Source organism: Typopeltis vanoorti, chromosome 19 (assembly GCF_054136105.1).
Source record: "Typopeltis vanoorti isolate ZY-2024b chromosome 19, IOZ_Tvanoo_1.0, whole genome shotgun sequence".
NCBI classification, from domain to species: domain Eukaryota; kingdom Metazoa; phylum Arthropoda; class Arachnida; order Uropygi; family Thelyphonidae; genus Typopeltis; species Typopeltis vanoorti.
Window position 1 is genome coordinate 55,859,305 of NC_143567.1, and position 13,085 is coordinate 55,872,389.

At 35.7% G+C, this 13,085-nt stretch overlaps 1 protein-coding gene across 7 annotated transcripts in view; it reads left to right on the forward strand.

The window, feature by feature from the left end:
* LOC150096138 (uncharacterized) overlaps positions 1-13,085 on the forward strand; it is a 205,330-nt gene that overhangs the window by 118,441 nt on the left and 73,804 nt on the right. For all 7 annotated transcript variants that reach the window (XM_090408912.1, XM_090408911.1, XM_090408915.1 and 4 more), the window contains one exon: positions 7,008-7,101. In XM_090408912.1, the coding sequence (XP_090265038.1) occupies positions 7,008-7,101 (94 nt within the window). The remainder of the gene's footprint in view (positions 1-7,007; positions 7,102-13,085) is intronic.

The window sequence follows — 13,085 nt, forward strand, 5'->3', positions numbered from 1 at the left end:
AGTTTCCAGAGGTGAACTGTAAACTCAAATACACAAACATCATTTTTTACTTAATGATGTTTGTGTATTTGAATTTATAGTTCACCTCTGGAATCTGCTCAACTTTGATTCATTTTAAAAGTTTCTTACACAGCTCTTATTTTCAGTATGAAATTCAATTTTATCCTTCTCAAAACTAAACAGTGATCACTTCCTATTTCAAATCCTCTGTATACCCTTGTGTCCTAACCAGTGAGAAAACATCACTATCAACCATAACATAGTCAGTGAGACTTTTCTTATTTCTTGCATCTTCTCTCCATGTAAATTTGTGCACATTTTTATGTTGGAACATGGTATTAGTAATAACTAATCCATGTTCTGAAGAGAAATCCAGCATTTTTATTAGCTTTTGCACTTTTGTGAGGAGAACGGTGAAAGTTACGAACTTAGTAGCAAAGATACAGGAGACAAGGTTGAGATGGTTTGGTCATGTAATGAGGAGGATGAATATGTGGGAAGAAAGGTTATGCAGATGGATGTGCAGGGGAGGAAGAAGCACAGGTTGCCAAAGAAGAGATGGAGGGAGCTGGTGGAAGAGGACTTGAGGATGAAGAACTTGGATGTGGTTACAGCCCAAGACAGGAGGATGTTGAGGAGACTCACCAAAAATAGTGACCCCCCCACTTAAGTGGGACAAGCTGCAGAAAAAGAAGAAGATTAGCTTTTTACTTTTCTCCAAATTTTCCCCCAAACATTTCTATATGTCTGGTAATCATTTCCTACTCTGCTGTTTAAATCTCCAACAAGAACCAACTTTTCTTTTTTTATTGTGCCAGCTACTTTCTCTAATACCATTGTCCAGTTCCCTCATTCTACGTGATATTGCCTGAGATTCAAGAAGATTATCCTCACATTTAGTGTTGAATACTATAATTACTTCCTCTTTTCCATGATTGTTATTGCCTGAATATAACATTTTGTATTTGTTGCTTAGAAAGATCTCACCTGTTTTTGTCTTCTTTGTTTCAGTTATGCCTATTATGTCGATTTGGTACTTATCCAGTTCCTCTGCTAGTTCCATTTCTTTTCCATTGATGCTTCTTACATTGATAGTACCAATCTTGAACTATGCTGATATTGAGTTGAGATGTGTTCTGGGATTTGTTCCAGTACTAGATCGACATAATAGGTGTAACTGAAACAAAAAAACAGGTGAGATCTTTCTAAGCAACAAATACAAAATGTTATATTCAGGCAATAACAATCATGTAAAAGAGAAAATAATATTTGGCCAGGTTCCCTGATGAAAACAATAGGGACCTTGTTTAACTAGGTGATGCTCCAGATGGCAAGAATTCCATTTGGTGAGAGCTAAATCCCAAATTGCTAGCACATCCTTGTTCATTCAGTATCTGGATAGATACCTAATAGGTTGCACCACAAGAAGGTGAAGATTGGGCATTAGGTCAGAAGCCTCACTCAGTTCTCTGCATTCCTTGAAAGGCTACATGGAGGCCACATCTCCTCCCAGTTATACAGCTTTGACCCTTAAGCACCCCTACCATTTGCATTGCATTCAGCTCCAAACCAACTTCTCATCCTCTTCCTTTGTTCTATAGGCCTCTCTCCTTTGGAATGGTCTTCCCCAATACAACCTCCACATCTTCAAGAAAATCTCTCTCTCCCTCTCTCCCCCCCCCTCTCTGATTACTTTCCCGAATACAGCTCTCTTGTGTTATAGATCTTGAGAATTCTCATTTGTGGGGTTGATATTAAAAAAAAAAACAAAAAAAAAAAAACATTGATGCTTCTGCCGATCACAAAAAATTTCATGTTTTTTTTTTTATGTGACTGAATGCAACACCACCTTTCTCTGGAATAGCATACTGAGATAGCACTGACAATAACGAAATATATATTATTTCGTTATTGTCAGTGCTTATTTTCCGGAAAAAATGGTGCCGGTACTCACCATGAAGATGTTATTACAGCAACTTTCACACTTTTAACATATCATCCGATATACCCTCGTCATCTCTAGATCACTTCTTGCTTTTGGTATCAACTCAGTTGATACCAAAAGAATGATGACCTCTATATTTCACTATATTGTCTATTAATGTTTTTCTCATTTCATTTGTGATATGGCTCACAATGTTAATGCAAGCATTTGCAGAATGAACAATATATCCCATGTCTAGGCCATTAAGTTCCTGTAAATTTATTTCGCCTTCAAACTTGTTAAATGATTGATTTCTCCTCACAACTTTGTAAGCAGTTTGAAACACTTTTCCTGTTACATCTTTATTATGAGACAAAGTATTTAGGAAAACTTTCTCTAATGTTTAATTTTTTTCTTCAGATTTTATTTTTTGGCATGCCATGTGCGCTGCACCCTCCTTATGATCATAAATCTTTTTTCTTAATGACATTAACTGTTGTTTGTGAGATTCTCCAAAATGACTGATTTTACCATTTGCCCACTCTGCTGAAATTTTTGTTCCCATGTGTTTATCGACGGCAAGACTTCCGACATCACGACACACTTTACGGCCCAACATTTTATTCTTGACATACAGCCACTTGTTTCTCTCACAGAAGTAATTTTTCTGCAGAAGTGTCCAACATTCAGGCCAATCATTATCAGAATCTGCTTCCTTTTGATTACGTGGATCTTTGGTCTTGGTTTTGTGATCCTCTTCACCAAGTGTATTTTCGGTGCTAGTTTTCTGTTTTACAGGATCACAAGTAGATTCAACAATTTCTGCTTCTTCAGCCTTCCTTTGTTTATGCATTGGCATAAAGTAACTACTTATTTTACTCATTTTGAACAATGATTGCACTGATTTAACTTAGATTAATTCAAAACTCATGTGAATACCTGCCTGTTGCAGAGTGAATATAGAACTGATAAACTGATATTGGAAGCAATCGGAAATGAACACAACTTCCTGTTTCCAGTTGTGTACCAACCTATGAAACAGAAAAGCAGGGTACCAACTTATGAGTAATCAAAACTGAAAATTCAATTCGTGAACACTGTACCATCTACCGGAATATTTATAATACATTTTGCTGTCGCAAATTTTTAAAAACTTAAGAAAAAAAGGTGCCGGTACTGTGTACTGTTGCGTACCGCCAGAAAAAAGCATTGGTTATAGTTATTTTAAAAAAGCTAAGGAGAAATCATAAATTTTTTGTAGAATTTCTGTGATATTTTTTCCAAAGAGATTAGTAATATAGAATAAATATGATTTGATTAATGCTGTTTTAAATGAAATAATAATACTTATAGGCATCCTTTATATACTTTAAAAAATATATACTTTATATACTTTACATTTAGTGCTGTTCTAATAATATTTGTTTATTTTTCCTATAATAACTAAACGAGTGATATATATATATATACAGGGTGTTCGGGATAAATTTGACATATTTATAATTAATTATATTTTTCCGTAAGTTACATGTATTAACACACACTTCTCTTCATTTAAAAGTTTGGACCCTTCTTCATTCATATACAAGATGTCAGAAAGGATGGATAGCTGGAACCCACCTGAATCATGGAAGAGAATAACTTGTATCATGATGATTCGTGCCCGCCATCAAAATAAGGATATTACGACTGCTGCCCAATGCTCCCTGAATACAGTAAAAACAATCAGGCATGAACTAGAGACTTGCAATGGTGACTACGAGGATGTAGCAAGAAGAAAGATCCCTAGCAGACGATCTGATTGCGTTCGTACAGCAGAATTCCTCGCAAATCTGCAGGAACAGGTGTTGAAGAACCCTGGCATTGGAATTCGGGCTTTGTTCGTGGAGTTGCTAACTGTAGTCAAGCCCTGGATAACAAGGGTAGCCAATGGTAGGCCGTATGTATGGCAGCAGGATTCGGCCCCTTGCCACACCTCTGGGAATAGTCAAAAATGGTTGTCTGAAAATTTCTACGACTTCACCAGTCCAAATGTTTGGCCTCCAAACTCCCCAGACCTTAACCCCATGGATTATTTTGTATGGGGCGCAGTTGAAAAAGACACCAATCGCACTTCCAGTAATACAAAAGCCCAGTTAATGGATAAAATTAAAACAGTTTTTGCGGCCCTTCCCAGGGAGACTGTAGCATCAGCTTGTTCGAGGTTCCGAAGCAGAATTGAAGCTGTGATCGATGCTAATGGTGGTTATTTTGAGTAAATCTTGTTGATAGTATTGTAATTAACTCTGCCTGTAATGTTTTTTTGTCAATTCATTAAATTTAATAGATACAAAGAAGATTTTCTTTTTCCTTACGAAACTGTCAAATTTATCCCGAACACCCTGTATATATATATATATATAACTAATAATATAACTAAACTAGTTATTTTAGTTATATAATTAAACTAGTGATCATTATAGGTGAGTGGCTCTAATTATTCAAACATTGACTTGGTAGAACAGAAATTCATGATAAGAATAAAGAGGAAGTTATTGAATTGTTGTCAGACAACTTTCTCAAGTAGCATGCGAAACAAGCAACTCAAGATCAAAGAATGTTAGATTTGTTCATAGCATCAGAAGGAGTCTCTGTTAAGAATATGACTATTTTTGTGCCTTTTGGTGATAGTGATCATGAAATGCTTTCGTGGGAATTATCTAATTGTATTGATGCTCCAATTAGTACAGGTCATGCTGAACTATTAAATTGGAAATTATGATCAACTTTATCAGATACTGAATGGGAAAGATGTTAGCAATGCATGAGAATCTTTGAAAAGGTGCTTAAATGATGCAGCATCTGAATGTATCCCTAGAGTTCGAAGAATAAGTAGGGTGGGGGGAAGTGATGTGCAACCTAATTAAGTAAGTGATCCATAAGAAGAAGATGATGTGGAAAGAATACTGTGAGTGAGAGGAGTTATGAAATATATAAAGCACAAGGCAGAAAAGTAATGGGTATTGTGTGCAGAAAGCTAAATTGGAGTATGAAAAGAAATTGGCTGTGCAAACTAAACATAATCCAAAAGAATTTTGTCGTTATACTGTAAGCAAAAGAAAGAATGAATGTGGAAGAATAACTTTACTGAATACAGATGGTACTCTAGTGTCAGAAGCTAATGAGATTGTTCGGTTAATGAATGCTCACTTTGCTAAGATATAGCAACCAGGTGTATGTAACATGGTATACAGTGCTACTGCTACAGTGGATTGAATTACCTGGAGAATTTGGCAATAGGGAAGAATAGATGGAATATCAGCATGTATGCTAAAGGAATGTTCAGCTGAATTGGCTAGGTCTTTCACGTGTTTGTATAACTTGAGTCTCAGCTCAGGAATGGAAGGAATGTATGATAGTTCCATTGTACAAGGGTGGTGCAAAAACAGATGTGTTTAACTACTGACCTATCAGTATATCTGGTGTTGTAGTGAAGATTTTAGAGAAGCTGGTTAGAACTTACATACAGAAATGGGTAGACAGACAAGCTACACTCTGCAAGGAACAGCGTGGATTTACTAAAGGAAGATCATGTTTTAGCAGTTTGCTCTTATTTTATAACAATGTTATGGCTGAGTTGTATAAGACTTTGATGCAATGATATCTGAACTACTGTGCACAGATTTGACTGGCTACCTGGGTTTCTTGAGGCTGCAGAAGTGGTGGAGAGGATTTAGTGGTGAGTGACCAAAATAGTGGCTGGTTTATGGAGTACACTGTGTAAGGATAAACTGAAACTTTGTGGGTTTAGCTGGTATAGAAGGATATAATAGAAATATATAAGTTACTAAAGAGGTTTTGTGTAGTAAATGCTAAAGAATTATTTCAATAGATCACTGGATGGGGTAAACAAGGGGGGGGGGATAGCTTCTGAAAGTTGTGAGTATACTTTGCAAGGGCTGTAAGGACTAGATTTTTTTTGTGCTTGGTGAATAGATAAATAAGTGTTAACCTATTCTGGAAGTGTTGTCAGACATAGTTGGGAGTGTTTTGTCAGTGAATGAGTTTAAGGAGAGGTTTAATAAACATTTTTCTTATATAATTAAATGTGTAGTAAAATAGAATTTATTAAAACTTAATAAATGTGTAAGCAATGTATTTCATCTAATGTTATATGGACATTGTCAGGAAGAGAGAAGAAGTCACATAGCATGTGCTTACTAGCTCATGTCTTGGTCACAGCTGAGTTGACAGGAGAATGAACTATTAGAGTTCAGTGGAACAAATTAGATAGTTTCTCTAACTAAAAATTAAATTACCTAATTGATATTTTAAAAAATGGATAAAAATAAATTATTAAACATGGGCTTAGATGTTGGGTTAGTCAACTGGATTCAGGATCGCTGTCTGATGAGTATCAGAGAGCCAATATCAGGGAGGCAGAAAGATGTTGGAAGTTTTTTCCCACTTGGTTAGACTATAAGTTATATATTTAGTTTAATCCTTTATCCAAGCGTAAGCAAACAAAGTTTGCACCTGAAGTATCTTCAGGACTGGGCAACTCGTGGCAAAGGTGGACTGACTTTACATCACTTGTTTGCTTACACTTGGATAAAGGATTAAACTAAATATATATAATTTAAAGTCTAACCAAGTGAAAAAACTTCCAACATCTTTCTCTAATCCAGAGTAATTTAATAATAAGGTGTGACAACTTTTGGCAACTCGTATATGGAAATGTGACTTCTGCATTGCTTCAACCTTGATATTACCTCTGGTCTGGCTCCCACTGAAGGGACCTCAGTAAAGGTCAAAACCGGTCTGGGTAGTGACCCTTCCCATAATGCATAGCATTATACATGTCTGCAAGGAGTTGTGCTTTGCATTATGGAATACTAAGGCAAGTAATGTGAAGTCAGTCCACCTTTGCCATGAGTTGCCCCAGTCCTGAAGATACTTCAGGTGCAAATTTTGTTTGCTTACACTTGGATAAAGGATTAAACTAAATATATATAATTTATATACTCTTATGTTTTTTATAATTAAGTGCTTCTGAACCTGTGTAACTTTTAATAAATATAGTGTAATGCATTTTTATGTTTAGGTCAGTATATCAGCTAACAATGTTAGCAGTTCCCCATCTGGTTGCAACTAAAGGATGCATTGTTAATGTCTCTAGTGTCAATGGGATAAGATCTGTGAGTTAAATAGCTTCATCATTTGAATATTTGACTGCATGTGAAATTTAAAAACATTTTTTTTGAGAAGCAATAGTTAACAAAGATGATTTTTAAATAAAATTGATTATTATGTTTATTTGTATTCTTTCATTGTTTTATAAATATATAATAAAACTGAGAGAAAAAGTATAGTGTAGTGAATGTTTTTCTAGCTTTGGGTGATTCAAGTTATTAAATAAGCAACTCAAATGATATATAATTTATTTTAATTTAATTAATTAACTAACATAAAATTGGAGAACTGGTAATTTTTAAAATTTATGTGCTGTGACAACATAATTTGCATATTATATGCTACTCTTGAATATTAAATCACTTACTCAAATGTTGCATAATATGCCACAGTAGCCTCATATGTAGTACCCATGAATTTGGGGCATTTCTAAAGATAGCAGGAAATTCTACTGGTATCAGATGCAGTGTCTAGAATGCTGCCTGTTAGTGACAGGAGAAAACCTGCAATAATAAGAATGATTCCATCTAAATAAAAGGAAAAAAGATGAATGACAGGCACTGCCAATGTCATATGTAAATTTCCTCTGCAAATAGGCAAGTTATATCTTAAGATCCCACTTGATTTTCCAGTATTGATTTCAACAGGAACAATTCATTGAAATTCTCATAGACAAGATATTTGTATTATCTATGGTTGGAAATTTTATCTTTTTTCAGTACAGATGTGCTGTCTGCAGATATCAGAATATTGATCTTGGACAGCTAATCCATAATGATGTGATTGAGTTTTGGTCCAGCATATTTTATTCCTGTGGACAGATCTGGCATCTGCTGAAGAGCTTTTTGTTGGTAACGACAATATCCTGCAGGCTCTTCATTATTACATTATCTCAGAAGGATAACTATGACTATGTAAAGAACCTGTGAGAATAATACTATATCCCACAACTGATAAAGTCTTCCAGCCTAATTCTCTCTGTCAGGCTATCAAATCAGTAAGGTTTAAGAATAGATCAGAGAAATCTATTTTTGTGGGAGAATTTTTGTGATCCACAATAAAATTGCATTTCTTTCGGTTGTGATCCATTGTATGTGGTGCAGAAGAGATAAAAAGGAAGTAGGGCATGTAGTGATAGGTGACAAAACATACTACCCACACAGTGGGAAGTCGATGTCCTGTCCGTACGTAGCCTCGACAATCTTCCTGCAGCTACAGTATTTGTCTCTCTCAATGAACTGGCAACGTACGTGGCTGCAGGATTTGATGGGAGCCTCCAGATTTGTTACTAACTGGTTCAGTCCTGTGCACTAACCAGCGGCCGGCCTGTGGAACTGTTTATTGTCATACCCTTGAATGGGGAAGGGTCAGGCCTCCTACAATGTGATTGGTATGTCGCTGAGGTAGCACTCTGATTGGATGTGGGATGGGGGGGGTGATGAAAGACATTATTATTATTATTATTATTATTATTATTATTATTATTATTATTATTATTCTTCCGTAACACCTCCAAGGAGTCCAAAGTCTCATTGAGGGAGGGCACCTACTCTACAACTCTCTGTCTCCACCACTCAAGGCTGTTGAGTAGTGGAGACACCAAAAAATCCAAAAAAGTCCTAAATGACCCCACCCCACCCCCATAAAACAAATTAACAACACCTACACATTCTAAGAAATAAAAACAAGATAGACAAAATAACAATGAAAACCACAACACCCCACACTACACGTACCCCTTATATGTTCGGACAAATTAAAACCCACAAAGATGGTTACCCAGTACAGCCAATAGTCTCACACAAAAACATCACCACATCACCGTTATTGAAATTCATAGCCAAACTACTCATACCATTACTTACCAAGTCAAAATCTATGATAAAAAACACAGGCGACCTTTTCCAAAAAATAAACAACCTAACTCTCTCCCACGAAGAAGTCCTCACTTCATTAGATGCAACCTTACTATACACCAATGCAGACATCCCCCAGAACGTTCGACATCATACACACATTACTCACAGATGGTTCATGAACAAAATTAACATCCAGTGATATCATAAACCTAATCAAACTAGTAATCTCAGCAAACTTCTTTAAATTTAACAGTAACATTTATATCCAAATTTTCAGACTCCCTGTGGGCCAAAATATCAGTGACCAATTAGCTGAATTATTCCTATCACACGTAGAATCACACCTACTCAGCCTCCCTCCCCCTCTCAACATCACCTTTTATGGCCAATACGTGGACAATATTCTATGCATTGGAGAACCAATATGTATCACCACTTTACAAGCGTCCCTTAATGACTTCAGCAACAGACTAAAATTCACCATAGAAACAGAATAGGATAAATCCATCAATTTCCTAACCCGACATTAGTTTGAACACACAACAAAATAACCACAAAAATATGCCGTAAACCCTCACATATCGGAAACTACCTCCACTTTACTCATACCATCTTTATTCTATTAAGAAATCAGTCATTCTAACCAAGTTTATAAATGCTTACAAGTTTACAACTACATAATTATCTCAACACAGAAATAAAGAAGTTAACACAGATTTTTCAAAATCAAAATTGCCCAACAACACAGCTAGTAAATTACGCCAACAAAATAGCAAAAACCCGTCAGAACAATCCAACAACTGAAACAAACTTCTCAACACAAAAAATCATCCAACTGCCATACATTCAGAACACATACAAAGCCTACAAATACATTTTCGAACACACTGACTTAAGCTAGTGTTCACTATGAACCAAAAATTGGCAATACTTCTAAAACCTACACATTACGGATAAGGGGGGGACTACTGTGCTTTGGGGGGGAAGGATATGATGGGATAAGTTCGGGGTGGGAGTAACGAAGTTACAAAGTAACTTCGTTACTCCCACCATAAAGTTAAAAAGTAACAAAGTTACAAAGAAATTTGTAAACCACATTATGGTGTTCTAATATTTCTTTGCCAAAAAGTTTGTGATGTCATCTACACAGGTTTTACTATTGAATCTTTATGGACAAGACTGAAGAAAACACTTCTGTGACTGCAGCATCCCTATTCCAGAACATTTAAACAATACAAAACACAACAATCAAAAGAAAAACAGAATACAAAGTACAGGGAAAACAGAAATAGGAGTCCACGCCCTTGAACAGAAACATACCCTGCAAATCGACAAAGCCTTAATCAATAAGCCTTCTATGCTACAGGATGTAGAATGAATAGAAGCAGCCTGCCTCATGTTGCGGCTTAATAAGGGTGCTCATGCAGCCATTGCTGACATAAGCATAAGCATAGCGACAGCGTAGCAAGTGTGGAAAGAAGCTTTTCCAAATTTAAACTGATTAAAAATTATTTGCGAATAGCAATGACCCAAGAAAGATTGGTTGGTCTAGCAACTATATCGAGAGAGGCAGACATAGTTTATAAACAGTTTTATTCTGCAATATCCCTGTAGAGCATACATTTAATTAATATTATTATGTAATCGTTTTGCATTAATGTTTCTCTTGTTATAAAAATAAAGTAGCAATTAGAGATTTTCTTATATTTTTGTCTTATAATCCATCAGGGGCGATATTTAATTGTTTGCCTCAGGGCATGATCTAATCTGGCAATGGCCCTGGCCATAATAATAGATATACAAGAAAATGAGACAATGCTTAGAATATTGGAGATGATAGCTATAAAATGTGACAAAAACTCAATAAATATCCACTGGCCTTACATAATCTCCGAGAGTTGGAGATTATGTAGATCATGACATATCCTCCACTTCACCCATGAGGCTCCACACTGTCAAAACAGCTCACACCCCCGTTACTCCCACCCCGAACTTATCCCATCATATCCTTCCCCCTATTTCACCCCCCCCAAAAAAAGCACAGTAGTCCCCCCCCTTATCTACAGGTTCACTATCTGCAGTCCACCCCGGTCCGAAGATATTAACTTACAAAAGGTCAACTTACAAAACTTTCATAATCTCTACAAACATTCGGCTTTGAAATAATGTTGGATCTAATATCCACTTTGCCTATGTAATTTTACATCACTAAAATGAAGCCATGGCCCTTTCTTTTAGTAATAGACAATTCCGCTGATCCCGGAGGTAGCTCAACACTAGGGCAACTCGTTACAAAGGTGGAGAAAGTTACACGCTCCTTGGAACCTTTCGGAAATAAAACTGAATATATAGGGTTCGGTACTATCCATGGTTTCAGGTATCCGCGGGGTGTCTTGGAATGTATCCCCAGCGGATGGGGGGGGGAACTACTGTATTTTCTGCCCATCTTTAGTAATAAAAAAAAACCTGGGTTTTTCAAAAAGTTTACATACCTTTGCCTCACCAATAATTCTTCCAAATCTCTCTACCTCTACTTTTTCCAACCCCCCCCCCTTCCTTTCAATCATACTTCCTTCCTTTAACAGTAGATGAATGTATATCGCCACATGCCGGACAGCTGCTGAATAAGAAGACAGCCAGCAACATCCTACAAAGTTATGTTTTCCGATTTTTTCTTCTATATATTCTTCATATATATCTATATAAAACATCAGTAATGCCCTGTAATTTGAGTAAAAAGCCAATGATATTATAAAAGGGGCACTCCTTTTAAACAAAAATAGGCTAAATAGCCATAAAAATAATATATGCTTAGAGGAGTAATGTGGGAATTTTTCCAGAAATAATATCTATTCCCCCACTATTTTCAAACAAGTTAAGATACACGAACTAGGCCACCCCCATATGTTCCTTAATTTCATACAAACATACCACAGTAGCTTCCTTATCTAAATTTATTGCACTTCCACTGAAACCATTGTTAAAATATTCAAAATTTTTGATAAAAAAAATACTGATAAACTCTTCCAACATATCAAGCAAACCAACATATCTCCCAATAGCATTCTTTCTTCTTTAGATGTTTCATCTCTATATACTAATATTGATGTACCCAAAATCCTTGACATCATTCACACCCTGCTTATAAATGGTCAAACCTTATTGGAATGCATGAAATAATCTGTTACAGATATCCTCTCCTCTCTTTAAAAAGACTAATAATCTCAACAATAACTTTAAATATAATCAACAATGAACATGGGCCAGAACATTAGCAGTTTACTTGCTGAACTTTTTATTTCACAATTCTTATATTCCTCTTTATTGATTGGTATCTCTTATTATAATAAATAAGAGGACAATGTTATGTGCATTGGTAAGGCAAATGCTATACAACAGTTATTCGTTCTTTCAACACTTTTAACCCTTAATTAGTCGCACTTTTTTTTTGTTACATAATTAGTCACATGGGGCCTTTTGACCCCAGAATTCAGGTTATGATATTTCTTTAATTTCTCAATATTTCTCATGAAATGCTTTTATTTATTATAAGGTTGATTGTGGTGAGTAAAATGAAATAAACAAATCATTAATATATTGCTTTATTTTTATATTATTTATTAACATTAATTTTCTGTACAATTATTGCATCTTACTGAAGAATGCTCATTGCAACAAAAGTTCAGGCATTTTTCACACTTTGACCTTATTTTATGATCCTTCAATCCTGGACATATTACACAGCTGCCACTGGAATGTCCAGAAGTGCTTGGTTCTGGTTGTGGAGCTTCTGGAAAAATACTCATATAAGTAGTCGCATGTGGGGTCAGAACATCAGAAATCATTCCTTACTCCACAACTGATTGTGCCAAAGGCTGGCACTTGACTGATTTAGTGCAGGGGCATCAAGAAACTCAGCTGCTCGAAATTGCAACAAAAATTCATCATTGGTTTTGTCAGAAATCAAACTTGAATGATGGCTGGAGTCAAATAAACTCCATGTGACTAATTAAAGGTTAACCCCAGATTAGAATTCTTTATTGAATATGACGAAAATAAAACCATAAACTTCTTGAATTTCATCCTCATTAGATTTGATCATCATATCAGTACCAAAGTATACTGCAAAC